General features: G+C 39.1%; 1 protein-coding gene across 1 annotated transcript in view; it reads left to right on the forward strand.

Annotated features, from left to right (window-relative positions):
• The window catches only part of TRIO (trio Rho guanine nucleotide exchange factor), a 249,428-nt gene extending 223,531 nt beyond the window's left edge, over positions 1-25,897 (forward strand). Inside the window, exons 37-57 of the mRNA XM_030473732.1 lie at positions 415-510; positions 1,803-1,951; positions 2,682-2,748; positions 4,089-4,192; positions 4,842-4,911; positions 6,593-6,682; positions 7,278-7,370; positions 8,020-8,070; positions 8,278-8,355; positions 9,207-9,398; positions 10,337-10,514; positions 11,345-12,114; positions 15,666-15,913; positions 16,730-16,868; positions 17,189-17,216; positions 18,103-18,265; positions 20,295-20,416; positions 21,767-21,845; positions 22,513-22,713; positions 23,146-23,284; positions 24,306-25,897. Coding sequence (XP_030329592.1) covers positions 415-510; positions 1,803-1,951; positions 2,682-2,748; positions 4,089-4,192; positions 4,842-4,911; positions 6,593-6,682; positions 7,278-7,370; positions 8,020-8,070; positions 8,278-8,355; positions 9,207-9,398; positions 10,337-10,514; positions 11,345-12,114; positions 15,666-15,913; positions 16,730-16,868; positions 17,189-17,216; positions 18,103-18,265; positions 20,295-20,416; positions 21,767-21,845; positions 22,513-22,713; positions 23,146-23,284; positions 24,306-24,848 — 3,600 coding nt within the window. The 3' untranslated portion in view covers positions 24,849-25,897. The remainder of the gene's footprint in view (positions 1-414; positions 511-1,802; positions 1,952-2,681; positions 2,749-4,088; positions 4,193-4,841; positions 4,912-6,592; positions 6,683-7,277; positions 7,371-8,019; positions 8,071-8,277; positions 8,356-9,206; positions 9,399-10,336; positions 10,515-11,344; positions 12,115-15,665; positions 15,914-16,729; positions 16,869-17,188; positions 17,217-18,102; positions 18,266-20,294; positions 20,417-21,766; positions 21,846-22,512; positions 22,714-23,145; positions 23,285-24,305) is intronic.
• Positions 25,898-27,460: the final 1,563 nt, after the last annotated feature.

The raw sequence follows: 27,460 nt of genomic DNA on the forward strand, positions 1-27,460 counted from the left end.
TTAATGATGCTTTCTCCTTTATTTCAAGTCATCTTGGTTCCTGTTACTGTTCTGCAGTTGTTGTTTTGTTTAACAAGCAATAAAATGTTAACAAACTGTTGTCTGTTGGGTTGACGCAGGTGATTTTTATAGCTATTTATCAGGCATTATCATAGTGAGCAAGGTGAAGGATATTTCCTTGACTTCTATTGCATGTAGGAACAGGAATTTTTATCCCAGCGTTTAACTTCTGGGGGGGTTACTTAAAATTTCCAATGCCAGTTGCCCAAGTTGAAAGCAATGATCCTGGTGTTGTATTACACTGACAGTTATTGTCAGTTACTTTGTCTGACAGAGAAGTGAAGGAAATCTCTTGATCCTTGAGCAAGTACCAGACTAACTCTGGGATTCGTCTTCTTTTGTGTCATTACACAGACATCTTCTCGATTATTGGTGCGGCCAACCAGCTCCGAGACACCCAGTGCAGCAGAACTAGTCAGTGCAATTGAAGAGCTCGTCAAAAGTAAAATGGTGAGGCTGACTGGCAGATGCATGTCTTTAAAGAAGTTGTGTCTTCAAGTCGCTACTTGCTATTCAAAGAAAAGCTACATACATTTGACTTGTAAAACTTGATGCCTGTTTCAAAAGTCACTTTCTAGGATGGTGTTTTGTGTGCCCTCTTTTGTAAAAGCACTTATTGAATAGGTAAATGGTTTTGTAGAGATGCAAATAGTAATAAATGAGAGAAGAGTAACAGAAAATATATGCCCTATTAGTAGAAATTCAACACAATCTATTGTAAAAGGGAAGATTGATAGTCCGTATGTCTTTCAGGCAGCCTAGCAGTGGATATAACTTAATGATCCATGCATGCCGTCCCTGGTGGAGATGTTCTCATTTCACAGTTATAGCCAAGGGTCAGCTTCCCTTGGGTTTTGGGCCACTCGTATCATTATTGGGTTTTTACTTTTTGTACAGAAAGAAAAAAGATTACAGCTGAACCCCACCCTGGTGAAGTAAATGTGTCTTGCATTAAAGGCTGTATCACATGCAAGGAAAATGTGATACATAACTGTAGCTTAACCCAAGATAATGGGCTTGAATTAAACAAGTCCAATAAATACTTTCTAGAAGCTTGTTCATATTATTTCTCCCATGGCTTCTCCATCTGTTATGCAAACAGAAATCTGTGGAGTCCATGCAGGGGAAAAAGTATATCTGGCAGAAGAGACAAGGACTCTTTCCTAGGATCTGAACTGTCATAAAGCTCAAAAGCAGCGTTGACAGTGTAGAAGCTATTTTCTTCGCTAAGTCAATATTTTGGTTAGTTAATGTGATAAACAAAATGTCTGACAAAGAATGCCACTTCTGTTGTGTTAAAAAATGTAAGATCCAAAGAATCTCCTTTAAAAATGTCATATTTATTACTGAAAGTAACTTCCATATGCCAGAACTGAAGTATGACAAATATAATTTAATCCCTAGCAATAAGCGCACATCTGTGTAGCTTCCACCATAGAAGTATGTACATCCTGAACAGGATAGTCTGGCTTTTAGCCCTTGCTGCTCAGACCAACTGAACTGCATTCTTTTCTTGTGAAGGAAAGACTGACATATCTCAAAAGTGCTTCTATGAGATCAGGTTATCTGTCATGGAGAGCCAAGCCGCTGGCTGGTTTCCTGGAAGCTTGAGACCTCCTTTGCTGAGATACATTACAATAATTGATCTCACATAGGTTCCCATATACAGCTTCATGTAAATGTATCTTGTGAACAAAGGGGAAATAAATCATTCTTGATGTCTATCTTGAACGCTTCCTCAGGCCCTGGAGGACCGTCCAAGTTCCTTGTTGGTAGATCAAGGTGACAGCAGCAGTCCATCCTTCAACCCTTCAGATAACTCCCTTCTCTCCTCTTCATCACCCATAGATGAGATGGAAGAAAGGAAATCCAGCTCCTTAAAAAGACGACAGTAAGACCACATTTTCACTCTGTTTTTCACAATGTTTTGAAGAGACAAAGGAATTGTTTAAAAAAATGTCCATTTTGAGTTAACAGCAGAAATTGTTAGTCTGAAAGCAGGAGGACTTCTGTTAGGTGTCAAGCACGTAGTTACATTATGCAAAGAAACAATTTTTTCTCAAACATTAGTTGCAGTTTCAATTTCCTGTGATTTTTTAATCATACCTATGACTTCTGTCATGTGTCAGTCTCAGCTATTCAGGAAGATGCTGATCTGTAAATGTTCAGAGGGCTATTAGGCTTCAAAAAGCTGGTCATTCCCCTTGTTCTTTTTCACCACACTTAATTTCTTTATGTGGTAGTAAACTGTTACTATGGTACAACAAAAACATGCCTGGTTTCAAAATTATTTAAATCTGTGGATAGAAATAACACTTCATACACTTAAGAGTCTCCAGACCAGAGACATAATAGCATTTTATTTTAAACAGTACTTAAATGTTTAATTTTAATGACACATGTAAGAAAACATCTGACTTTAGATAAATAGAACCAAGTCTGTTCCAGTTCCAAAGTCAAAGCAGCATCTTGCTTAGAAAGAATGTGCATTAATTCTTCCGTTTCAGCTCTGCTTATCAAACATATGTGACTGCAAATGTGTGAAAAGTTGCCATTAATCCTCTTTAAGCATCTGTTTCATTTTTTAATGAAGTGTGTTCACCATTTTCTTTCCATTGTAGCTATGTCTTACAGGAATTAGTGGAGACAGAGCGAGATTATGTACGAGATCTGGGTTACGTAGTTGAGGTATGATGTTTTTCATTCTCTTGATTTTATTTTTTCTAAATGTTGTACTGACCGGTTGTGTAGCTTGAACCTCACTTTTTCTTTTTTCCCCCAGAACAAAACGGGAAGAAACTGAAAATGTGAATGTTTGCATTTGGAGTTTTTCTGCTTTGAGGCTTTTAATGTATTAGAAATATTGCATCAACTCTTATTCCCTTGTTTCTTCGCTGTTACTGTGCGCACCTTACTGTTCTTCTAAGGAGTATAGTTCTGTCATTTTTTTAAGATCACTGCCTGTGGCCTAATGTATCTTAGACTAGATGGTTTTATTTAGCACAGGTAAATTAAAAAAAGCATTGAGACTCAGCACATATAACAACTATCCTGGATTTTAAAGACTTGCTTCCTCTCCTGCTGCTAGTCTTCTCTTGGACTTCCTAGTTTCCGCTTCTGTAAAATAAGATAACATCACACATGTCCCTTCAATCTTCAGCTACCAACAAAGTGAATGTGGAAGAGTAGTGAGAATGAGCATGACAGTGAATTTCAGCCTAACAAGGTTCAATTCATAAACTCTGTTTTAAAGGGAGGGAAAAGAAGATTGGCGTTGTGATAGTCTTTTTACAGTATTTAAAGGGTGCATTAGAAGGCTACGAACAGATGCATTTTTGTAACTAACAAAATGATTCCTGGTAAAAATGCTAGACATCAAAACATAAACTCTGCAAACTAGTGAGACAACTATATATACACAAGAGAAGATGGGACTATAAGAAAATGTAAAAGGAACTTCATTGCAGCCAGAATGCTTGCAAATAGAATTGATGTTAAATTTTTTTGGTGTTCGGTTTGCTCATACCGCAAGTAGTAGTCCGTGCAGTGCAGTCCCGTATGCAGTGTAGCTGCTTGCTTTCTCAGCACACTTTGGTGTAGAGTTAGTGTGGATGGCTGAAATAAGTCAAATAAGAGCAAAGGAGCGCAGAAGCCAGCTTGGTGGCTCTGACATGGACTTGGTAACAGCAGTCTCTGGCAGAACATTGCAGCTGCTTCAGACAAGGAGGAGGGCTGTAGAAGTTTCCTCTATGCTTTGAGCCTGTTCAGGCAGGCTAAATTAGCTAGGGTGAATTGATCTTTCTAGCGCTGGGCGGTGTCATGTAGACAACCTCAAGCCAATTTGTGATATTTTGTGTCTCTGCTTTATGTTAAGCTATGTTACAGAACAGTTTTTTTTGTTTGTTTTTGTGTCCCAAGCAAGCTACTGTCGTGAGCAGTTTGGACAGCTTCTGGGAAAAGAGGGATTAAAAGACAGCTAACTTTTTAAAATTAAATGTTCACAGTGAATTTCTTTGGACTTGTTGCAGGGTTATATGGCACTTATGAAGGAAGATGGTGTGCCTGATGACATGAAAGGCAAAGACAAGATTGTATTTGGAAACATTCACCAGATTTATGACTGGCACAGAGAGTACGTATAAACTTGGAAACCATCTGCTGAACAGTTCTACCTAAAAAATACTAGACTGACTTTAAGAAATTAATTTTTTTTCCTGAAATATTCAGATAGAAGGTAAATACAGTTGGTCTTCTGCTTTGAGTTGTAGATACTGCATATTCAGCTTATGAATATTGGTGTAGAGATTTGCTTTAAACAAGAATGCTTGTATAGAGCAAGTAAAAATTAGATTCTCAATTGAGAATCTGTAGTATAGATAATATTATGTGCAGAAGTTTGGACATTGAGGCTTTGTTTTCAAAAATGTTTTGAAAACGAATACAGTCTAAAGAATTTGTTAGGGGTTAGCATGGCGATATGAGCACCTCAGGCATTCTGACTAGGAAGGAGAAAACTTTCAATCAATAGATGAAATTAAAGAATTCTGTTAATGAACACCAACATCTTTTTCATCTTGGCATGGATTCAATGTGTCCTTTTGGAAATCTGTATTAACATATTACACCATTAACATTGTCATTTTGGGCATACATTAATATCCAGAGCTGCTGCTAGAAGACACAAAGTGGATCTTGCAATAAGACCACTTCGCCTTGCAATTAATTACCTGTTGCTATAGTGTGTGCAATCAGAAAAAAGTACTTATTCTATTTATGTTCAGCTTCTTTTTAGGAGAGTTGGAGAAGTGCCTTGAAGATCCAGAAAAACTGGGATCCCTGTTTGTTAAGCATGTAAGTGCAAACGTCACAGTAGTGGCTGAGATTCCCCCCTCTTCACCTGGGGAAAGAATTGGGAGTGCCAGAAATTCATGGTGTTTAATTTTAGTGAAATAGAATACCCTTTATAGTTTTGCATAAGTCCCTGTTTTTCCACTTTTTCACGTATTTATTAAAAAGAATGACCATGTGATACATGTGGGTATTATAACACTTTGGAAGGGAATCAGATGATCTAGTTATCTAGAAACTAGATATCAAAATTGAGAATACATCAGATGTGCCACTAATCAGTCATTTTAGTGTCTCTATGTATAAAAATAACTTAATATCTGTTTGAGATGAGGTCTCAAGGTATTCCAAATCAGGCAAGAAAGCAGAAGGGAAACTTGCCTGCTATATATGATCATTTGCACAAGTGTGCAAAGACTGAAGACAGACTGCATTAAAGCAGATTTAATAGTTTTCAGATTTTCCCTGTGGTCTGTGTTTGAAGTCAATACTAGGGTACCAAAAGAGCATGGAACCAAATATTAATGGAACAGTAACATTGGAAGCCTAATTCCTGGACTAATGATGAGGAATAAGCTGTTTCATTTCTGAGGGATTGTTAAAAAAACAGGCACAGGGAGAGGGGAGAACTCTGGCACCGGTAAAATGGTAAATAGCTGGAGAAAATAGCTCTCCCTGCTTTTGATTGTTGTTTTACTTTCTCCTGGTGTATTTGCAACTGAGTTGTCTTTGAAAGGCGCCCTTACCACTCCAGATGGAAAGACAAGCTGTGATGCTATTACATCCTTTAGCAAAACCCTGACTATCAGCTAGAACACGACAATTCAGTTCCTGCTCTTAATCCATGTTCTGTGTCCTTTTCAGTCTCCATCTTGCTTCTTCCTTTTTTCCTTTCCATTTGTCTTTCACTGGCCAGTACTCCAAAAGTATCTGAGCACCAAAGCCTCTTTAACAGCAAACCAATCCTAGCAAAATAACAAGAAAGATTTTAGAGTAAGTAATAGACACATGTGACATGTCTGTGTTTCTTAACCAGTAAGGTTAGTAATCAAGAATTAATCTTAAAAGCTGAAGTTATGCTCTCTCTCTTTTTCTTTGTTGCTTTGGTGTTAAAATCACATGCACAAAATATAGAATCAGAGTTAAAAAATGCTAATGCCACCATTTCTAGGCTGTGTTAGCTATGTCCCCACTCAAACTCCAATAGGACAGCTAATACTAAATACAAGACTTGAGAGGTTTCTCCTGACTACTCTGTACAGCTAAACAGGAGGGGGTCATTATTCTAATATATTGGAATAATAATCACATTATTAAAATAAATAAAAAATATTCTATTTCAAGTGCTCCATCCACTGCTCTTGCTAGAAGAAAACGATTTTCATACTTAATTTTATTGTGGGACCTGCTGAGCTGTTGTCTCTAAACACCTGTTGTTCACAAGTATTTGTAACTGTGGCAATTTTTTCACTTGTGTTGCCTTTCTAAAATCATCATGATATTCCCAAATATATGTGTTTTAAATCTGTAATTTCTGCATGTGTAGCTGGTGCTTCTCCTCAAAAGGACCTTTTTAAGTTCATGCTTCTGAACAGCTGTACTTCTTAAAATAATACTCCATTTCAATCTGGCATGTTTTTTGTTCTTGATGATAATGTATCATTCTGTATCTTTGTTCCTTTAGGAGAGAAGGTTGCACATGTACATAGTTTACTGCCAAAACAAACCAAAGTCTGAGCACATTGTCTCAGAATACATTGATACGTTTTTTGAGGTAAGTTCCTGAGAGAGAGCATATGCGAGGTGAAGGGTGTGTACAAATCATAAGTGTTACCAGATCTGTTGACCGAAACAGAAATAACCAGAAAAAAAAAAAAGGCAGTGCAAATTGTTGTTACTGTTTTAAATTATAATTGCTTGCCATTTCTGTTCTGATTTCTTAAGTCCAATACAGATGGGTTCATCTCTACAGGAAGAAAATAAAGTTTAGGTAGAATATATTTATCAGTGGAGTCTCATCTTTACAAGCCCTAGCACAGGCAGTTAATGGTGGCAGTTTTGGATAAGCAAAGATCACTGTCAAAAATAGACTATAAAAACCCTGTGATTGAAAAATTACATTTCACCATACAGTCTTTTCAAAAAAGATATAGAAGATGCTTGGAAAGGGGAATACTTTGGAAACAAAGCTGATACAGGTAAGGGGAAAGACTCCATCTTTTGCTGTCTGAAGATTAGATTCTGCTCTGACTTCTGCCAGTTCCTTCTGTTAGCCATTAATAGTGATATATCCTGCTGTGTTTCTAGCTCAACAAAACAAAGTTGTTTCTAACTGAACAAATAAAATATGTTTGTTTTGCAACCTTCAGGATCTAAAGCAACGCCTGGGCCACAGACTTCAGCTCACAGACTTGCTAATAAAACCTGTGCAGAGAATTATGAAATACCAGCTGTTACTAAAGGTAAAGTGATGTTGAGATGAATGATTTAATATATGTGTTAACAGATATGCTTTGTTTTTTAAATATTGCTGATGCTTTTCCACCTTCCTCCAGAACCCAGATTTGTAAGCAATGTCATATAATTATTTTCTGAGCATGTTTAGATATAAAAAAATGCAGTAGGGCATTGCGCAGAATTTTGCTTTTTCTTTTTAACTGTTAAAAGACCAATGACCTCAAGCCAGTGACATGGAAATATTTAGAATTTGCAGCAATGTTGTATGAAGGGGGGAGGGGGATCTTCCAACTGTTTTCAGATGTAATGTGATACGAGTTGTTGGGTCTCATCCCAACTTTTCCATCTACTTCTGCAACCATTTTAATGTCATGTAAATGCTTACTGAAGGGCAACCCTGTGTATCACAGAGGTCATTGCCTTAATAGATGTTCTTGTATGAGATAAATCAAAACAGTGAATAAATCTTAAAAACTAAGAGGGGGAAAGCACTGCAGCAAGAAGCTTTAAAAAGAAAATTTTTCTTTGTGTCTTCTGCAGTCTGTCATTCTCTGACAGAAGAGAGCAAATTCAGATTTTCTAAGATTTCTCTCTGCTGATTAATGAGAAAATATACTCATATTGATGTTTGTTTGTTTGTTTTTCCTTTTTCAGGACTTCCTCAAGTATTCTAAAAAAGCTAATCTTGACACAACAGAACTAGAGGTACTTTTGACACATTTTCTGTTAGTAATTTGAATGCTCTTTGAACTTCTCTTGACAGTCACTTTCCTTTTTGATCTTCTTGAGAATGTGTTTATAAGTGTTTACTTTTCACATTTCTGTTCTAAAGCAACCATAGCAAATGAAACAATTTTATGCTGCTAACTCATTTGGAAAATAAAATTTTGACTTTTTATTTGTCTTGAACAGAGAGCTGTAGAGGTCATGTGTATAGTACCAAAACGGTGTAATGACATGATGAATGTGGGCCGCCTGCAAGGATTTGATGTAAGTTGGCTGGGATTTTGCTTTGAGTTCTTGTCAGGTTCTCCAGAAATTAACCATTAATGTTGTTGGGAGAAGTGAAGTAGGGTGCTCCCTCAGTATCTGGTTAGCTGGGGCAAAAAGCGGTGAGCAAAATTCAAGTCTGAGCCCTGCCAAGGACCTTTTCCTGGGAAACTTTACCTGTTGTGTCAGTCACACTAGGTAAGTCCCTCTGCAAAATCTAGCATTACAGTTCCCTTGTTGACTAATGACTTGAAAAATAGTGAAGTAATCAGTTACCAGCAAGCAATGTAATGGTAATTCATTCAGTAATGTAGAAAAAGGTGGAGTTACTAAGGTCAGTAAAGCACCTGAGACAACTATAGCCCTTCTCCTTGTTTTGCTAAGTCTAGAAGAGATGGAAATTAGCTATGAAAGCAGTATGCGTCAGCCAGACCATGGTCACATGTTCTAGCTTCAAAGCCCTTTCTGCTCTGTGATGCAAGTATAAACTTGAATTCTTCCCCTTTTTGGCACCCTGGAAGACATTGTAAGAATATAGGAGTTACTGTGGGAGTTGTTGAGAAAAGAGAGATGAAAGCCTTAGTGTTATAAGCCTCCAACTGCAGTTTGAATTGGAAAGGGTAGAGTGGTGAAGTGGATTGGTTTTTTTTCCTTGATGATGTTTGGTTTTTGACAAAGGGCACAAGAATATCTTGTGGTAGGAGGATCAATGAATATATAATGGTCAGTAACACTCAAGAAATTGGGAAATGTACAAAGCTATTTTAGCATGAGCATCTGCTCAAAAGGGTTGATTGGGGAAAGAAATTAAGAACTGCACTAAGTGTGTTTCTGCTTGCCTCTGTGTTTAGGGTAAAATTGTAGCCCAGGGTAAGCTCCTGCTCCAGGACACATTCTTGGTTACAGACCAGGACACGGGACTTCTACCACGCTGCAAGGAGAGACGGGTCTTCCTGTTTGAGCAGATTGTCATTTTCAGTGAGCTGCTAGATAAAAAGAAAGGTTTCTCCATGCCCGGATTCTTGTTTAAAAACAGTATCAAGGTAACTGTTGTGTGTGAGTCTTTGCATCCCCTGCACAAACTATGCTAAGGTAACACTTTCTGATTTAGTGAGACGTCACTAGTGACATCTAGATGTGCAATCATAAAGCACAGGGAGGTGTCAGTCATTTCTTGAAATTATTTCCTACTGAATTTGTCCTCACTCTAATGATAAATTGAAGTCTTAGAATACTCTGATGCTTCCCAGGTGAAGCGTATCAAAACAGGTGTTCCTGTACAAAGCTGGACAAGCATTCACAAAGTTTAGTCTTCAGCTCCAAGCTGTATGTACACCACATTGCAAAGTCATCGCAAATAAAGATAACTCTTTACATATTCCTTCTTTTGAGTTTAGGCTGAAATCAGTCCAGATGTGTAGGTAACATTTATAAGTAGTGTCACCTTTTTGGACATGTCAGCTCTTCCTCAAACAAAAAGTGATTACTCCCCTTTCAAGCTTTCACTGAAACAAAAACTGATTATACTAGGGCCCACCAGGCCTCCTCATGAAGCGTTTTGGGTGGACCGTGCTCCTCTTAATTCACCTCGGTGCTATTCCTGCCAGCTGAGCGCCCTGTTTAAGTGCTGGCTGAACAGCCTGTTCCAAGGCGTTGCCGTATGTGCAGCAGAAACCTTTGGCATGGGCCGGTGGTAAAGCTCCATAGCAAGGTCAGCATTTTAAATACCACATAGGGAGAGAGAAGGACAGTGGAGAACATTGGGCCATAGTGACCAGCTGGAGATTGTTCAGGCATAGTGTTTCAGTAAGATATACACTAACCTTTAGTTTAATGTAATTCTTCATTTCATGATATTATTTTACTGAAGGAAAAGAGTGGTCACCATTCGAAGATCTGACTCTGAGCTCTGAAGTAAGATGTTGTAGAGGTATGTTTCTCATAAATTACATGAAGTAAGTTCTCTTTTTCTCCCATGAAGGTGAGTTGCCTTTCCCTGGAGGAAAATGTGGACAGCGATCCATGTAAATTTGCACTAACATCAAGAACGGGCGATGTCACGGAGACCTTTATTTTGCATTCTGCTAGTCCAGGAGTCCGCCAGTTATGGATCCATGAAATTAACCAAATTTTGGAAAACCAGCGCAACTTTTTAAATGGTAAATGATTTCTTTTCACTGCAAGTTCATAATTGAACGACTTTTCTCTCATCTGTTGTTTCTTGGCTTTGGAATGTTTCGCAAGTTTCCTGTTTCCTGAGCTAATACAGAACAGTTGGGGGATATGTGCCACATTTCTGCTTCAGAACAGATGCTAGCATTTATTATAAGAGTGGTAGTCTGCATTTACATGGTGTTCTCTTGGTGAAATTTTCCAAATGTTTTGTAGGAGTGAGTCAAGATTGGCACCATCCATTAAGGTAGAGAGCTTGTGTATCCCTTTTAAGCAAATGCAAGCCTTTAAAGGCTAAAGCCAAGTGGAATTTTAAGCATCTAGTCAGAATGTTTTGTTTGTGTTATTTTGGTGTCCATTGTTGTGTCATACTGTGGCAACAACATTCAGATTCTGCAGAAGAAAAGTAGAAGACAATCGTGTCTGCTGTGATACCAGAAGTTTCTTGCTGTATTTTTGTATCCATGAGTTGTTGCCGCAGTGTAAATTTTTTTAAAGGGTTGTAATGGATGGAACAACAAGCTGAGAATTTGGAGTCAAACCTGTTTTTTCCCAGCTTAGCTGCTGACTGACAGTGTGATCCTAGAGGAAAACATTTCTCCCTGGTTTCAGATTTTTCATCTTTAAAAGAACAGGTCATGAAGGTGTGATATAGAAAAGTGACATGAGGTCTATGGCATGACCAGCATTGCTAAGGGAATTTGTCTTGTTTGAACAGCACTCCCATTCTGCCGGTAAACATGTCTGTTTTAAACTGTTCCTGTTCCCTTTCCTGCCCTCCTCTCCCTGATCGCGTCCCCTCCTGCCCCCACTGCAGCCTTGACGTCCCCAATCGAGTACCAGAGGAACCACAGCAGTGGTGGAGGTGGCGGCGGCAGCAGCAGCGCTAACAGCAGCGGCCCCAGCAGCTGTAGTGGTGTCCCCAGCTCCAGCCGTAGCCGGCCATCCCGGATCCCCCAGCCTGTCAGACACCATTCCCCAGTCCTGGTCTCCTCTGCAGCCTCGGCCCAAGCAGAGGCAGACAAGATGTCAGGTATGTCCATTCACAATCTCTCCCTGCCACACTACAACACCTCCTTAGAAACTGGCCCGAGCCAGCCAGACAGGCACCCTCCCCATGCAGAACCGGATGGTCCTCAGAGAGAAGCTGAGCAGATTCCCAAGATGAAAGTTATTGAAAGTCCCAGGAAGACAGCGGGAAACATTTCTGGCTCATCTGATGGAGGCCAGAAAGACTTACGTGGAAGCTCAGAGGACAGTCGATCAAGAAACAGCATAGGATCACTGACGCTTGGGAAGCCAAGGCCAGGAGCCATCTCACCAATGAACTCTCCTCTCTCCACGACTTTCCCTTCTCCTTTTGGCAAAGAAACCTTTCCACCCAGCAGCCCCCTGCAGAAGGGCTCCTTTTGGAGCTCCATCCCAGCATCCCCTGCCAGCCGCCCTGGCTCCTTCACTTTCCCTGGGGACAATGACTCCCTCCAGCGACAGGTTCACCGCCACTCTTCACACAGCAAGGACACAGACCGCATGAGCACATGCTCCTCGACCAGCGAGCAGTCAGTTCACTCCACCCAGAGTAATGGGGTAAGAGCGGAGCACCTCTGTCCTGCGAGCTCTTCTAAAACCTTCCCATGCTTTCTGTGCGTTACCATCACTCTCCGTACTAACTTCTGGCTCTCCAGTGCTGTACTGCTCTGAAATAATCAACTCTTTGAATATCTTCTGCACATTAAAAGAACAAAATTGTCTGCCTCTCTGTGTATGTATACATACAAATGTGGGTATGTACACAGACACGAAAGCGACTGCTAACAATAGATGCAATTTCTGCCTCTGCTGAAAGCATAGATCACTAGGCTGATACTTTACTAACTTGCTCTCCTTGCTTTCTTCGTCTCTAATTTGAAGGCACATAATTAACATGCTGAAGCGTGGCAGCCAGAGCACCTTGGGGTATGCATTGCGGCCAGCACTTAAATCTGACTTCAGGATTTTGGCAGATTGCCTTGGGGCTTTTCTCCTTTTCACGCACAAATCCGCCACCATTGTCCTGTTGAGTTTTAACTTCGTGGAGACATTTTACAGTATGTTCCCTGGGCTGCTTGGTTTTAGTTTTCATAAATTTACTTCACACTCCCCTTCTCAGCCTTAGTTGATGTACAACATTCTAAGTCCTGTGTCAGATCAAGGAAGCTTCCTGCAATCCACTCAGAGTAGGCCAACAAAACACAGCTAAAATAATCCTGCTACTACTACAACCAAAACAAATAGTGGCTCCACTTGTTTTTTCTGCATTGTGAGAAGAACTGGTTTAGGGCATCTGGAGTTTCAACCTTTTAGTATGCACTTGGTGTGTTTGTGCGGAAAGCTGGGGTGTCAACAGAATCCACAGTCTCTGTAATAACGTCTGCCAGGAAACGCAACACAGCAATCACAGGGGCAAGTGCAACTATAAAGCAAAACTTTCAAGGCACTTGTCATGGATGGGGTAGGCAGGCTATGGTGTGCCTTTCTCTTTAAACTCACGTTTGATTGTTCTCTCACTAAGTGTTGTGTTCAGGAATGTTTGTTTTTCCACTCTCTCACAAATAGTATGCAATACCAATTTTGCAAATCTCTTAACTTGCTGGACCTTTTGTAAATGCATGCATTTCTCTGTAGAACTGTTTAACACACAGAGCTTTCTTGACTTCTTAGTTCTTACACTTACTTTTATAATAGCTTCAGAAAAAAGCAATTATGCTTTGCATGTACCGTATATTTTATCCTGATCTTCTTTCAGCTTTTGATTTGGTTTAGCTCTGTCTTGTGTTCATGTTCAGTCTAGTAAAATGTGATGATATTATAATATCTGGGGTAACTTGAGTATTTTGCAATTACTGCACAGTATGGGTATCAAGATGGTGGTGCAGAGAAGACTTGCATAGTATTAATTGATGTTCCATTTTAAAAAAAGAGAGAGGGAGAGACAGGATGGTACTGAGTTTTTAAAACATTTTAATTTGATACAATCTCAGCAAAGGCACCAGTGCTTGTTTTTATCTTACTTTAAAACAGAATATCTGAATGCACGCCTTCTGCTTCACAGCTATGTTTCTTTTGGTTTGGTGATTAAGATAGGTCATAATTCTTCATTTATAACCTCATTTCCACACCATGCTTTAGTAGGATTTCATACCACATTCAGCAGGCCGGGGAAAATGGGTTCTGAGGTTTTATTTTGACTTAACCATTTGTGTGTGTGTATTTACACATGGTTAAGGTTGGTTGCTTAGGATAAGTAACTTCTAAGAAGAAGAAAAAGGAACTGGTTTTGCTAGTATTTCAGGAATATGGGAGGAATTTTTTTATATTTTGGTTGCAAATAGTCCTCTAGCCCCATAATTGAGGTCAATGATGACCAACAGAACTTGCAGTAGAAAAAAATTAACTGTGCAAGAATAATGACCTCCTTGCAAGGCAAAAGAAAAGGCTGTCTTTCTGTGGTGAGAATAAATTCAGATATAAACACATTCAGAAGAACATTTGACATTTAGTAGTTACCACACATTTGCTAAACAGATTTATCTGTCTTTTTTGAAAAGAAATTTCCAGAATTTAGTGTGACCCTTCAAGACTTAACTATTAAAAAGAAATGTTATGTTACAGGAAGGTCAGTACTACAGCTACACAAATTCTGCTGCATGCTAAGTCTAAAAGAATGAGTTTGAACAAAAGCAGCTTTCTCTGAATAGAGTTGTAGCTGAAAGAATCTAGCAAGTTGTAATCTTAATTTAAACAATGACTGAAAATGAGACTGGGTTTTTGGTTCTACTGTTCCCAGTTTGCCTGAGTCATGGAAGAGGCTTGCTAACACAAAAGATCATGCAGGAAGTCCTCTAAGCCAGACAAAATGAGTTCTTTCACTGGAAATACAGGATCTGGAATTGACATAAATACCCCTTAGTAGAAATACAATTAAAGATGAGATCTCTCTCTCTGTGGTAGCATTTGCTTCATCATCCTAATAAGTGAAAAAAGACAGGATGGACTTGAATCACCCAGTTGAATAAAATAGTCCAGCTAGAATAAAATGTACAGACTCACTGGAAACCCAGGCATCAATGTGCTGAACATGCTATGAATGAGTATTCTGAGACTGTTGCTTTCCAAATGTCTTGGTTTCTCAGCCAAAGCATGTGAGCCAAAGCTCATGGGGAAGCACAGGCACTGAGAGATGGAGCGTTGTTTTCAAGGCCATTAGCAGATTGGAAGAGAACTTGGTTTTCAGGGCTCCCAGTGTACCATGCTGTCCACTGACCCCTGCTGCATCACCTCAACCCTGAGGGGAGAAATATTTGAGAGTTTTGAGAATCCTGTTTTTAATCCTATGTGCCAAGCTTTCCACTCACTACTAGCACATACATGATGCTAATATGTGGTTATGCTATGTAAGTGATAGTAGTCTCCAGCTACATCCGGGTACTGATATCCTTCTTCAACTCAGCTACTACTAGGCAATAGTGAGCCTTCATTAGTAGTGACCTGAAACAGTTTGAGGTAAGAACAAAAACAAAAGACAGGTGCACACACACATACATATCTCATGCCACGTCATTAATAGGTCATCCACTTTGGTTTTAACTTCTTTCAAAAAGAAAATAACTTCAGGGAATAGGTCCTAGGAAAGACTAGATGTGGTTTTTGTTGTTGGAATTTCCAGTGTTTATGAGGTAATGATTATGATTTTGAAACTGCACCTATAAGACCATGAAAAACTGTCTTACATGCTGTACTATTGTTTTGTTGCCTGATAAAGATGTGAGGTTCGGTGTCTGAGCTTGAAAGGAAGAGATCTATGTATCTCAGATCTATGTATAAACTGACTCTTGGTTAAAGGAAGTAATCTTGAGTAAAAGCAACTGCAGCAGCTGTATGTGAAGATATTCAAAGTTCAAATTAATTTGCACAAGATAAATAGACGCAGGCAGCTTTAAAAGAGAAATCACAGCTCTTTTCTTTGACTACAGCTTAAGTTATGTGGACTACACAGGTAATGTAGCAGGCCAAGAACAGCCTGTCTTCTCCATGAACTTTGAACTTGATTCTTTTTTTCCCCCCTCTTCTTTCTTTCTGCTTCCAATTGACACTTGCAGAGTGAAAGTAGCAGCAGTAGCAATATCTCCACCATGCTGGTGACACACGATTACACGGCAGTGAAGGAGGATGAGATAAATGTCTACCAAGGAGAGGTCGTGCAGATTCTAGCCAGCAACCAACAGAACATGTTTTTGGTGTTCAGAGCCGCCACTGATCAGTGCCCCGCAGCCGAGGGCTGGATTCCCGGCTATGTCTTGGGGCATACCAGTGCAGTCATCATTGACAACCCTGATGGAACCATCAAGTGAGTGCCTGGGTGTGTGGAGAAGGGGAGGGAGAAGAAAAGCTTCCCATTTAGACAAGGCTTTGAACTTTTTAAATCAAAAGTTGATGTGATCTTTGAGAAATAAATGAACATCAAGCAGAATGAGTGCTTGAGAGATCCCTTAGCAAACTTCACACTACAGGCTAGTAAGAAAGGGCCCGGAAGCACATGATCTTTATCATGTAGTAGTAGAAAAAGCTGCAGTAGTGCAGTCTTCTGGGAAAAGATGATGAAAGAATACATGATCTAAGAGCAGCAATTTTTTCTGGTTTGTTTAATAGAATTAGTTACTAGGGTAGACACCTTTGTTTAGGAAGACAGTCAGGGAATACTTGTTCCAAATGAAATGAATTTGAGAGTTCCTAGATCTCTGCTTTGAGCTACGAACTTATTGAAAATGACAGGTGGTGCTAGAAAGATCTCTCTCAAATCTGCAATGGAAGAAATTATATCAAAGTTCTTAGCACTAAAGTTTTAAATAAAGCTGTATTTGATAGGGATTTCATATTGATCATTGCTCAGTTTGATTGACAGTTTGTATTTAGTATGGAAAGCTTACCATTTGAGCAAGAAAAGTATTTCAAGAAATACTGAACTACAGACTAATCTGTTACTAGCTTGCTTACAATTTTAACTATGGGTTGCATGTATTATGGAATAATGAGTTATTTCAGTATACTTTAATACAGTGACATAACATTTAGACCTACTTTTCCAATTCCGTTTGAAACTAGAGAGTATAACACATAAACTGGAGTTGAAAAATTTCATCCAAGTTTAATATTCTGTGTTCAGGAAGTCAACGTCTTGGCACACAGCACTCCGTTTAAGGAAGAAATCTGAGAAAAAAGATAAAGACGGCAAAAGGGAAGGCAAGCTAGAAAATGGTTACCGCAAATCCCGAGAAGGACTTGCCAACAAGGTTTCTGTAAAGGTAAATGTTACAAAGATGTGGTAGTTTCCAAACGAAGTTGTGTTGAGATATCTTCAAGAGTAGCTTCTGTCAGAATTTCACGTGAAGGAATTGGAGGCAACAGTGGTTTGAAGATGGGAAGATAGAATCTTTGAGCCTGCAAGCATGATATAGCAGGATACTGCAGAAAGAATAGAGCATGCAGAAATTCTGGTATTCAGATGTTTCTTGGATCTTTGTGGGTACAGTAACTTCGGCCCATCACTGTGCTTTGTTTTCTACCATTCTTTAAGTTCTTATAAGGTTACCAGGACATTAATTCTTTAATTTCTTCTTTCCAGCTTCTCAACCCCAATTACATTTATGATGGTAAGTTGCTTTAATTTTTAAAAGTTGTAGTAAATATAATTTGATTAAAACATTATTTACTTTGTTTAAATTTGCTTGATACAAATTATGCAGGGAACTGAGTGTTTTTTATCAAATTGTATATAGGCTTTTTTTGGATAAGGGAGACAGTTAATGCAATTAACTCATACTTATTTTTTTAAGATGCAAGGAACACATTTTTGGTCACAAGTCCAAAACAACGTAATATACGAGGACCATATGCCGTGTTATGTATGGAGACTGTATGGAAGTTGGGCCTTGCTGAATTTGCAAAATAACAAGGCCAGGAGCTGGAGCTGCTTCGTTTTTTACCTTGCCGCCTAGGAAACATTCAGGATCTCTCCAGTGCAGAGGCTGATCAGGACAAAGATAGCGGTCCTCTGGAGTTAGAGCCAAACTGGGTTTTTATGTTAATACAGAGAGCCAAACTTCTTGAGTTTCTCCTGTGAAAAAGGGAAACCACTACCATGCCTCAGTGGATGAGTGAGGTGTTTTGTGTTCTCTTTTGTAAGCTTAGCTGGATATAAAGATAGCCTAGCTGAGCACATCCTTAAGTACTTTTCACTCTAGGGTTTCCTCAGCTTGCCATACACAGGGTGTTTGAATCACCATGGTAGGCTTTGGGGTTATCCATGCCATAGCAGTAGCGTAGTGTCCAAGTTCATATGGAGAACATTTCACTCTCCATGCAGAACCCCCACAAGTGGCTTAACCATGGGTATGCTCCAAGGGTAGAGGGATAGATACACCTTAGAAATTTAAAATACTGTACTACTTTGTCTAATAAAAATGAGAGAGTACAAGGAATAGAAAAACAAATTTATTAACTTCATTTGACCTAATGCCATTAATTTTATTTTTCCAGTTCCCCCAGAGTTTATAATACCATTGAGTGAGGTAACATGTGAGACAGGAGAGACCATCGTGCTTAGGTGTAAAGTCTGTGGTCGCCCCAAGGCTTCAGTTACTTGGAAGGGTCCTGATCATAACACACTGAGCAATGACGGTCATCACAGCATTTCGTACAGGTACAGTAATTCGTGTGATGTTCAACAGGAACCATTGAAGCTGTTCTATTTTCTATTTGCATCCTTGGTTCAGGATAGCTTTTGGCTTTGAGGCATAAAGATACGGTTGCCCTCAGAAATATTTCGCAGCTGAGATTTTCTGGAAATGTTGTGTAACTTCTGTGTATGGTTGGCATACCCAAATGTCACATTCTCTTGATTTTTAAAAACAAAAGAAAAATCAGCTGATATTTCTGATTAGCTATCACAGAAGCCATTGTGGTTCTGTCACACTGACCTACTGCTTGAACCAGAACAGTATGCTGTCACATGCCAGTCCTGTGAAATGCCATGCTGCCAAACCTTTCTTTCCATTAGTAGCATGCCATCATTTTTGAGGAAGATGACTGCTTTCAGATCACACTACAGTATTTTGCAGAGGAAAGCTTCTGGCTGCTACTGACGTGGCAATGTCAGTGTCTTCATTGTTGAAGCACGGAAATTAACATTTTTGTCTGGTTTTGGCTTTGCTATGCTAGAACTTAACAGACTAACTGGTAACTCAAACTCCTGATTAACAAGAGAAATTGCTGTATTTTGGGCTGTGAAACTGCGTGTTAGAAAAGTTGGGGTTTTTTTCTTTTATATCCAAAAAGTGTTGATAAATGAGTAACTTCAGTGTGAATAAATGTAAAATGAAGGGATTTTTTGTGAAAACTTTCTCATTAATAGATGGAAGAGTATGTCATCTTAGAGGTGTGTGGTTTAGCCTAGCTTCCCTGCAAACTTGATGGCATGTTGTACTGCCTTTCTCTGTCTTTTTTTTTTACCTCCTGCTACTTTTTCCTTTTCACTGGGTATAATTTTTTTTATGGGGAGACAAAGGCATTGTGGCAGCTTTGCTACTGCATCCAGTAAGAGTTAGATTCGCTAGGTTTAATTCACTGTGATTCATTACTGTTACAGAATTATATCCAGTAAGTCATGTTGGCTGCAGCCGGCAGATTTTTTAGAAACGGAATTCATGAAATGTTCTTTGAGCTGGGGAGCGGGGGTCATCTTCCTGTGTTCCTAAAATTTACATTCTTTTTTTTTTCACTGAAATTGTGTGCTGAAGACCATGGCAAATAGTGTTGGGTTCAGTCAGTCAAATGACTTGCAGTAACTGGGATGAATCCAAAGGAAAGCTATAAGAATGATAGAAAATCTTGAAAATATGCCTTATTGTGAAAACAATACAATGTTAGGGTTGTTTTGAGCCTAAAGGTGAAAAGTGTAGGGAAGAGTTGCCAAGTGTTTACATTTGTAAGAGACTTTTGCAAATAAAGTTGTCTGCTCTTCATGTCCATGTCAAATGGTCAAAAAAGCACTAGGAAATAATTGCTCAGAGGAAGATTTAAGTAGGCATTTAAAGACAAACCATCAAACAAAAAGGGTGGTTGAGCAGTGAGAAAGATTAAGGAAGAGTCTGCAGAATCTGTCTGCTGTGGTCTCACATAGCTTATTGCTGGTTTTCCCCTGGAGAAGCATTCTCCCAGATATTCTGAGGTCTCCAAAGTCGTGATGAAGTGCAACTTCTGTATTAAAGGAGGAGCCATCTTTTACAAGGGATGAATGCTCTGCATGTGCAAATGTTAGGTCAGCTTCTATATGCTGGGAGTCAGAGATGGAAACTAACCTTTCAGAAAGAAGAGTGATGGATGGTTGTCTCTATATGGCTTCTTATGATTTGAGGGAAGTAGAGGAAGCAGGAAGAGACAGGAGAAGCATTTGTTTTTCAGACAAAATGGAGCCTGGGACATGCTGAGACAGAGCGTCAGTGAGGATGTATTTGTAACAGTCTGTAGGCTATTCCAAGATTCTTGATGACACAAAGTACTCAGATTCTGGTAGAAGCTTCTGAAATGGCAGAGACAGAGTTAGTAATGTTTGTCCAGAGAGAGATAGGGGCTGGAAAATAAGAAAAATTAACAGTGTCAATCTAAATTTGTCTATAGCTTAGGGTCTGTAAAATGAATATAAAGTTAACAGATGCCGTTGTGTTTCCCAGTGACTTAGGAGAGGCTTCACTGAAAATCATTGGCGTCACTGCAGAAGACGATGGTATCTATACATGTATAGCTGCAAACGATATGGGTTCGGTTTCATCTTCTGCCAGTCTACGAGTTTTAGGTAGGCCTGCGTCTTGGTTTTTTTTAATCTCTGGGGGGTGTTTAAGTCTGGTACTCATAGTACAGGAAGAAGAAAACCCCAGCTCTTGGGCATCTCTCTGTTAAAGGAATATTATAACAAACCTTTTTACATGTGATACATTGCTTGTTTCAGAAGCAATAGAAGCATTTTTAGGATATAACTATTTAGAGATTCATACAGACAAGATGCCTACAAGATTTCCTGGAAAATAGAGCTTTTTTTTTCTTTCAGGTAGATGATAACACTGTTTTTTTTCCTCAGTGGCAGGTGTATTGTTGATAATGAGACATAATGTAAGATACCTATCCTTTTGCTGTTTCTTCCAACTTGCTAAGGTTACTCATTCTTGTACAGACAGTTCCCGCTTCACCTGAATTGGTTCCACTATAGAATTTGCATTGGCCCTGCTGCTTTGGTGTGTAATCCAGTTTGCCGTGCTGCCACCCTGTGTCTTAATGGGGATTAACAGGATGGGGTGATTCCACTGATAGTATCTCAGCCAAAGAATCTTTCTCATCAGGGGAGTAAAAAGCTCTTGATGGCCAAGAGTCAGTGTGAAACTCTGTGCTTTAAGGAGCTAGTGCAACGACTGTCCTTCCTACACCAGTACAGAAGCCCAAAACTGTGATTAGGCCAGAATCGAAGTCATAGAAGTCTTGCAGGCTAAACTACCATCTTTCAGACACAGTCTTTGGTCTTACTGATCTTAGTTACTCTGCAACTAGACTCAGAAAGATAGGTAGCTGTATTTTGCTGGCCCTTCTACTCAGCTCTACCAATACTTGTACAAAGAAGCACTGGCCCCAGTTATGGGGACATCCCACCCTTCATTTCCCCAGTCCATAAGAGCAAAATCGAAGCTCCAAGGCTGTAGCACAAAGTAGGGTTTCAAGATCAAACTATGAAGTCTTCTTCAGTCCTTCAGACTTGAAGAACTTGCCATTTGATTGTAGTCAATTCTTGTGCATTATGTTTTGCAAAGAGTAAGTAATACTCTGCCTTTTGTTGCTGTAGTAGTCCTTATATACCATGAATGAATTAGTTGATTACAGAAGTAATTTTCTTTCTGAGCTGCAAGAGGATGATCAAAATGAGGCCATGAGTTGCTTTTCAATATGGACATACTCAGTTTCGAAAGAAAGATGATAGGGCCCAGTCTGACTGAGGCAGATTCTTCCTGAAATCTATTACCAAACTGAATATGAAGTCCAAATATTTCTCCTTCTGCAAACATCTGAAACAATATGTTGGTTATAATGACAATGAGTTAGTTCTGAGGAGGATCTGAGTTTCTTGAATCTTGACTACACTTGTTCTCCTTTTTTATAGGTCCTGGAAGTGATGGGATCATGGTAATCTGGAAAGACAACTTTGATTCCATCTACAGTGAAGTGGCTGAGCTTGGCAGGTGTGTTCTGTATGCTGATCTCCAAAGCTGTCTATGTCAAAATGTTAACTTCTCTTTCAAAAAAAAAAAAAAAAAAAGAAATTCTCTCTGAATAATACTTCTCATGTGAGCCTAAAAGACCAGAAATACATTGGATTAAATAGAAATGAGGAAGCAAAAGTTTTACTAGCGCTAGATGGCACTGCATAAAAAGAAAGTATTTAGGCTGAAGTGGTGTCATAGATTAAGGGATTAGGTTTTTGTTTGTTTTGGTTTTTTAAGCATGCCTTACAGTGACTGATGCTGCTTCTGTAGTGAAGCTTTTCTAAGCCTTTTTAATTCGTGTATGAAAATTACAGACAGAAAAAGTCTGAAAATGAGCCAAATAAGTCACGTAGAATATACATTTGTCCAATTTAATAATGACCTTTGAAAAGCTGGTTACTACTCAGACTTGAGGTCACTGCAAATGTGATGAAACAGATCTCTTATCAGGAGATTATTATTTATACTGACACATTTCGTAGACGATGCATGCACTGAAAACTGGTTTATGTCCAGAAACCGCTCTGTGACGGTAGCTTATTAGAGATTTAAAATTAGATCTCTCTGAGGATACCTTTCAAGGTAAAAATATGTCCTTAATGCATCTTTTGGTTAATTCTTTCCTTTCAATATTGTATTCCAGGGGCAGATTTTCTGTCGTTAAGAAGTGTGACCAGAAGGGAACCAAGCGAGCAGTAGCCACTAAGTTTGTGAATAAGAAGTTGATGAAGCGAGACCAGGTTACCCATGAACTTGGAGTCATGCAGAATCTCCAGCATCCCCAGCTCATTGGCCTTCTCGATACCTTTGAGACCTCCACCAGCTACATACTAGTGTTAGAAATGTGTGTGGACTCTACCATTATCTGTAAAATGCAACCTCTAAGCTGACTTGCTGGGGCATTTGTAGTGGTTTATGTATAAGGAACTTTAAGATATCCTAGAAGTTTGAAAACACCTAAGTAAAATACTGCAATTATCTAATGCTGCTGTAAAGTTTAATACTCAGAAAGAAACAAGTTGAGATATTAAAACAATATGTAGATGATTATCTTAGTCTGAAGGTCCAGGAATTTTTTTATATCAGGTGGTTGCACAAGTGAATTAGGAATGTTGTGATCTGGTAGCTTGATATCGAATCTCCTCTTTGTACCCTAGAGCTCTGTCTTCTAGGTGCTGCAGGCTACAGTTATTCCTGTAGTCTATGGTCTCTTAGGTTTTTCTTTCAGTTCTCATATATGGATTAATCCACAATACAATCCTTGTCATTCCAATAGGGCTGACCAGGGTCGCCTTCTAGACTACGTCGTGCGATGGGGAAACCTCACAGAAGGGAAGATCAGACTCTACCTGGGAGAGATTCTGGAAGCTGTGCAGTATCTTCACAACTGCAGAATAGTACATTTGGACCTAAAGGTGAGCACTGAATGGGATTCCTGGCAGTGTGCGCTATTCCAGGCATAAAAACCTCCCTCTTCTAGGAAACTTGCAGCTGGGAACTGTGAATTGGTTTGAGATTGTACGGAAGGGTACAGGTCAGGGCTCCATCCCCAAATTCTTTAGATCACTCATAGTCTACAAAGCAGAAACTTTGAATTCCCTGTGCTTTTTCCTTAAAGCTTGCTGGCCCTGTGTAGTCATTTGTGCTGGAAGTAATTGCTGACAGGAACAGTTTTGTTTGATTTTTATTTGTTTGTTTGTTTGTTTACTTTCTGAGAAAGCTGCAGCAGAAATCCATTTCTTAATCCAATTTCTTTCTTAAGCATAGAGTTTGTTGTGGGAGACTGCTTTTTCCTCTGTTCCTGCAAATCTGTTTCACATCTTTGCACTTTGAGGGCTGTGATAACTATGCGAATGGTACTTTTTTGGGCCTCTGTTCTACCCTTTTGAATTTTACTGAATCCACAAGGATTTTATGCATTCTAATAGGGAAAGCTATTTAAGAAGGTCTTAATGTGAATATTAATTAAAAACTTATTTACACTTTTTTTTTTTCTTCCAGTCTTTAAATGCAAGGGTGGTGGTGTCTCTCTGTCATAAAGCAAATAGAGCAGTTGCTTTGTTCACCCTGTATGTGTAATTGGTCTTCTTCAAGCTTAAGTTCCCAAACACAGGTTTCTGTGAAACTTTGCCAAGTGGCTGTTGTAAACGTCTACAGTATATCTGGCAGAACTGTATTTCCTGCAGAAGTGATACTGCCAGCAGCTAAAACACATTCATTGCATACTGTAGTTGGCAAGAAGCTGCCTGCCCGTTGGTCCAGAGGAAGCCTTGGTAGGACTGCCTAGGAGCTGGCCTCTAGCAGTAGTAGCTTGCAGTGGTTTGTTACGTTCTTGAGCTGACAGCACTGGCTGGGAAACAGTAATGTTGGAGCATTAAATGTCTGTTAGACTGACTTGAAAAAAGACATTTTAACTTTTGCTTTTATGTTTTCTAGCCTGAAAATATTTTGGTGGACCAGAGTTCCACTAAGCCAACAATAAAACTGGCTGACTTTGGAGATGCGGTCCAGCTCAATACCACGTATTATATCCACCAGTTACTTGGAAACCCAGAGTTTGCAGCTCCTGAAATTATTCTTGGAAATCCTGTTTCCCTCACTTCAGATGTTTGGAGCATTGGAGTGCTCACATATGTCCTTCTTAGTGGCGTCTCTCCTTTCCTGGATGAAAGTGTAGAGGAAACTTGCCTGAATATTTGCCGCTTAGACTTTAGTTTCCCAGATGACTACTTCAAAGGAGTTAGCCAGAAGGCCAAAGATTTTGTATGCTTCCTACTTCAGGATGACCCAGCTAAGCGTCCCTCGGCTGCGCTGGCCCTCCAGGAGCAATGGCTGCAGCTGGGGAACAGCAAAAGTGCTGACAGCATTGACATATCCAGACTGACTTCGTTCATTGAGCGGCGAAAACACCAGAATGATGTTCGACCCATCCGTAGCATTAAAAACTTCTTACAGAGCAGGCTCTTGCCAAGAGTTTGACCTTGCCTGAAGTTCTTTCTCATTCTCTTTCACCTGCCAATCAGACTGGAGATGGACTCCTCCTGCCAATCAATCAGACTGGAGATAGACTCCTCCTGCCAATCAATCAGACTGGAGATAAGACTCCTTATGCCAATCAGCTGTTGACTTGAATTTTGAGGAAAGCAAACCCCGAGCCAACCAGCTGCTAGCGAATGTTCGTGTGCAAACGCATTCCACGGGGGACCCGCGCAGGGCAGCGTGGGGGACTGGCGATGCAGACTTCACTGGGGTGGAGGATGATAGCACTGTACTCTGCAAAAAGCAGTCACGAGCGATACAGTAACAGTATTTTATTCAGGTTTCTGCAAAAAATTAAAAAAAAAAAAAATAGTTTTTTTAATAAACCAGAGTTGAATTTTGCAAGTGAACTTAACTACCGTTTTCAAGATTTATTCAAGGAAGAAATGCCTATGTTCAAAGCACTGGTGTTAAAAATGAAACCATGCCTGGAGAAGACTCACCAAAATGGCTGCCCATTGAGACGGCCTCCATTTATAACATCTGGTTTTCACTTGGTCCTAGAGCTTTCCAGTTGCCTCGCCTGTATGTATCTCACGTAGCAGTGCACTGAGATCAGACTCTGCTTTTAAGTGCATCCAACCTCAAAGTTTTTGCATACAAATAGAATGACTTGTTTTGCTCTGATAAAATGTAGGCCTTACTTGTATATAGACTGTTACCTGCCTTCGGTCTGTAATTTTTTTCCCCTCTCCCCTTACCCTTTTTTTTCCCCCTCCTTCCTAAATGGTGGTATACCACTGTGCGGGTCTTCAGTTTGGGTCAGTACTCACTGTCCCCTTAGAAAAGGACTTCGGGTTGCTGCCCAGCTTTGCCGACCCGATTGTCAAACAGTATACAGCAGGATGAAATACTGTAAATGCACTCATTTGGGATTTTGTTTTCTTTCATATCATGTGCAATGTTGTGGCTTTAACATTTTATGCAACTATTTATGAGGACCTCTGTTGTAACTGTAATAAATATATAGAAAAAGCACATACTTAGTACGGTGAGCTTTATGGTTTTGTTTGTGTGTTTGGGGTTTCTGGGTGGGCAGGGGTGGGTGTGTTGTACCACACTGTCATTATTAGTTTAAGATGAGGGTTAGCATAGAATTTAGTCAAGACTAGTCAGTTTTAAGGTTTGCTCAAAAGAGAGAGAGATTCATATCCCAGATCTCAAACTGGTTAAGAAGTAGGGTGACACTTTTTAAAATTTATTATTATTATTATATTCAAAATGCCAAAGTCTGACTTTCCTAAAATCAGTCTCAACACTTACTACTTTTTAGGCTTTTCAAATATGTATTTACTTCTTTCTGTGAAATGAACAAATGAATTTTGTGCTCTTTGGTGAAGAATACATTCAGAAAGTAGTGGTCAGATAAGAATCTGACACGTAATGTAATTGTCTTAGTAAATGTTTTTAAGATTGAAGTAATATTAACGTGAGCTATTTAAAAAGGCAGAGATGGTTTTCTGTGCATCACTGGCTTCATGTGGGTGTGTTGTCATCTATGTTTTTGTGAAATGCCGTGTTTAAAGAAACCAAGCCGACATCCCACAATAGATGTATGGGTCTTAAGCCATAACCTAGCTTGGGTTAGTTTTGAGCTTTGCGGCTTCCACTGTATTCTATTTATTCCTTTTTTTTTGTTTTGTTTATTTGAGTTTTTTTCTTTTGTTTTGTTTCTTTTGGTTTTTTTGTTTATTTCTTGGGGTTTGTTTTTGGGGGGGGTTGTTTGGTTTTTTTTGTAAAGTTGTACAGAAACTTTTTAAAAGAAAACAACTGACTTCAGAACTGGATGTGTATTCGTACCAACCTCATATCGTTATGTTTGTGTATTATTTTCCTTTATTGTTTTAGTTAAATTTTTGCTTTATTTTGCATGTATATTTCTTTGTACAGTGACGTTACATGTTTACACAGTATGACGTGATGTAAATATTTTATTTTGCCATCAGTTATTTTGAAAAGAATTAAACATATTTGACATATTTGTCTGATCTCTTGCTTTAAGGAGTTTGAAAGTTTAGGTTTGGTTATGTTTTAATTGGGCTCTGTATTTAAAAAGAAAAAAGTACATTCTTTTATTGCCATAAAATTCATTTTAAATTGCGATGATGTATCTTTCTTTCATGCCTTACAAAATAATATTTGCCTTTTCTCTAAGTGTTGATTGCTTTGTAGTGTCATGATTGCTTTTATATAAAACATGCCTAACTCTCTAACTGTGGAAATTCATTATAGTCTTTATTAGCTGGTAAATTTTGACGAGCTGAGTATTCTACCAGATGTTCCCAGTTAAAGACTGAAGGATCATATTTCGGTTTAATATTAAACTGGGGAACAGATTTCCCACATCTTTTAGGCATTCCAGATTCATTATGAAGAAAAGTTACTTTAACCGTAAAGACTGGGGGTTTGCAGCTAAACGCTTTCTGCATCCTGTAAGGGATGAAGCAGAAAAGTTTTTCATTGTATACATTTATCTCCCTCCCTTTTCTGCTATCATTAATCCATTTGTAATTCAAAATGAAGTGGTCAGGGAACAATACAAAGTGTTTATG

Source organism: Strigops habroptila, chromosome 1 (assembly GCF_004027225.2).
Source record: "Strigops habroptila isolate Jane chromosome 1, bStrHab1.2.pri, whole genome shotgun sequence".
Lineage (NCBI taxonomy): Eukaryota > Metazoa > Chordata > Aves > Psittaciformes > Psittacidae > Strigops > Strigops habroptila.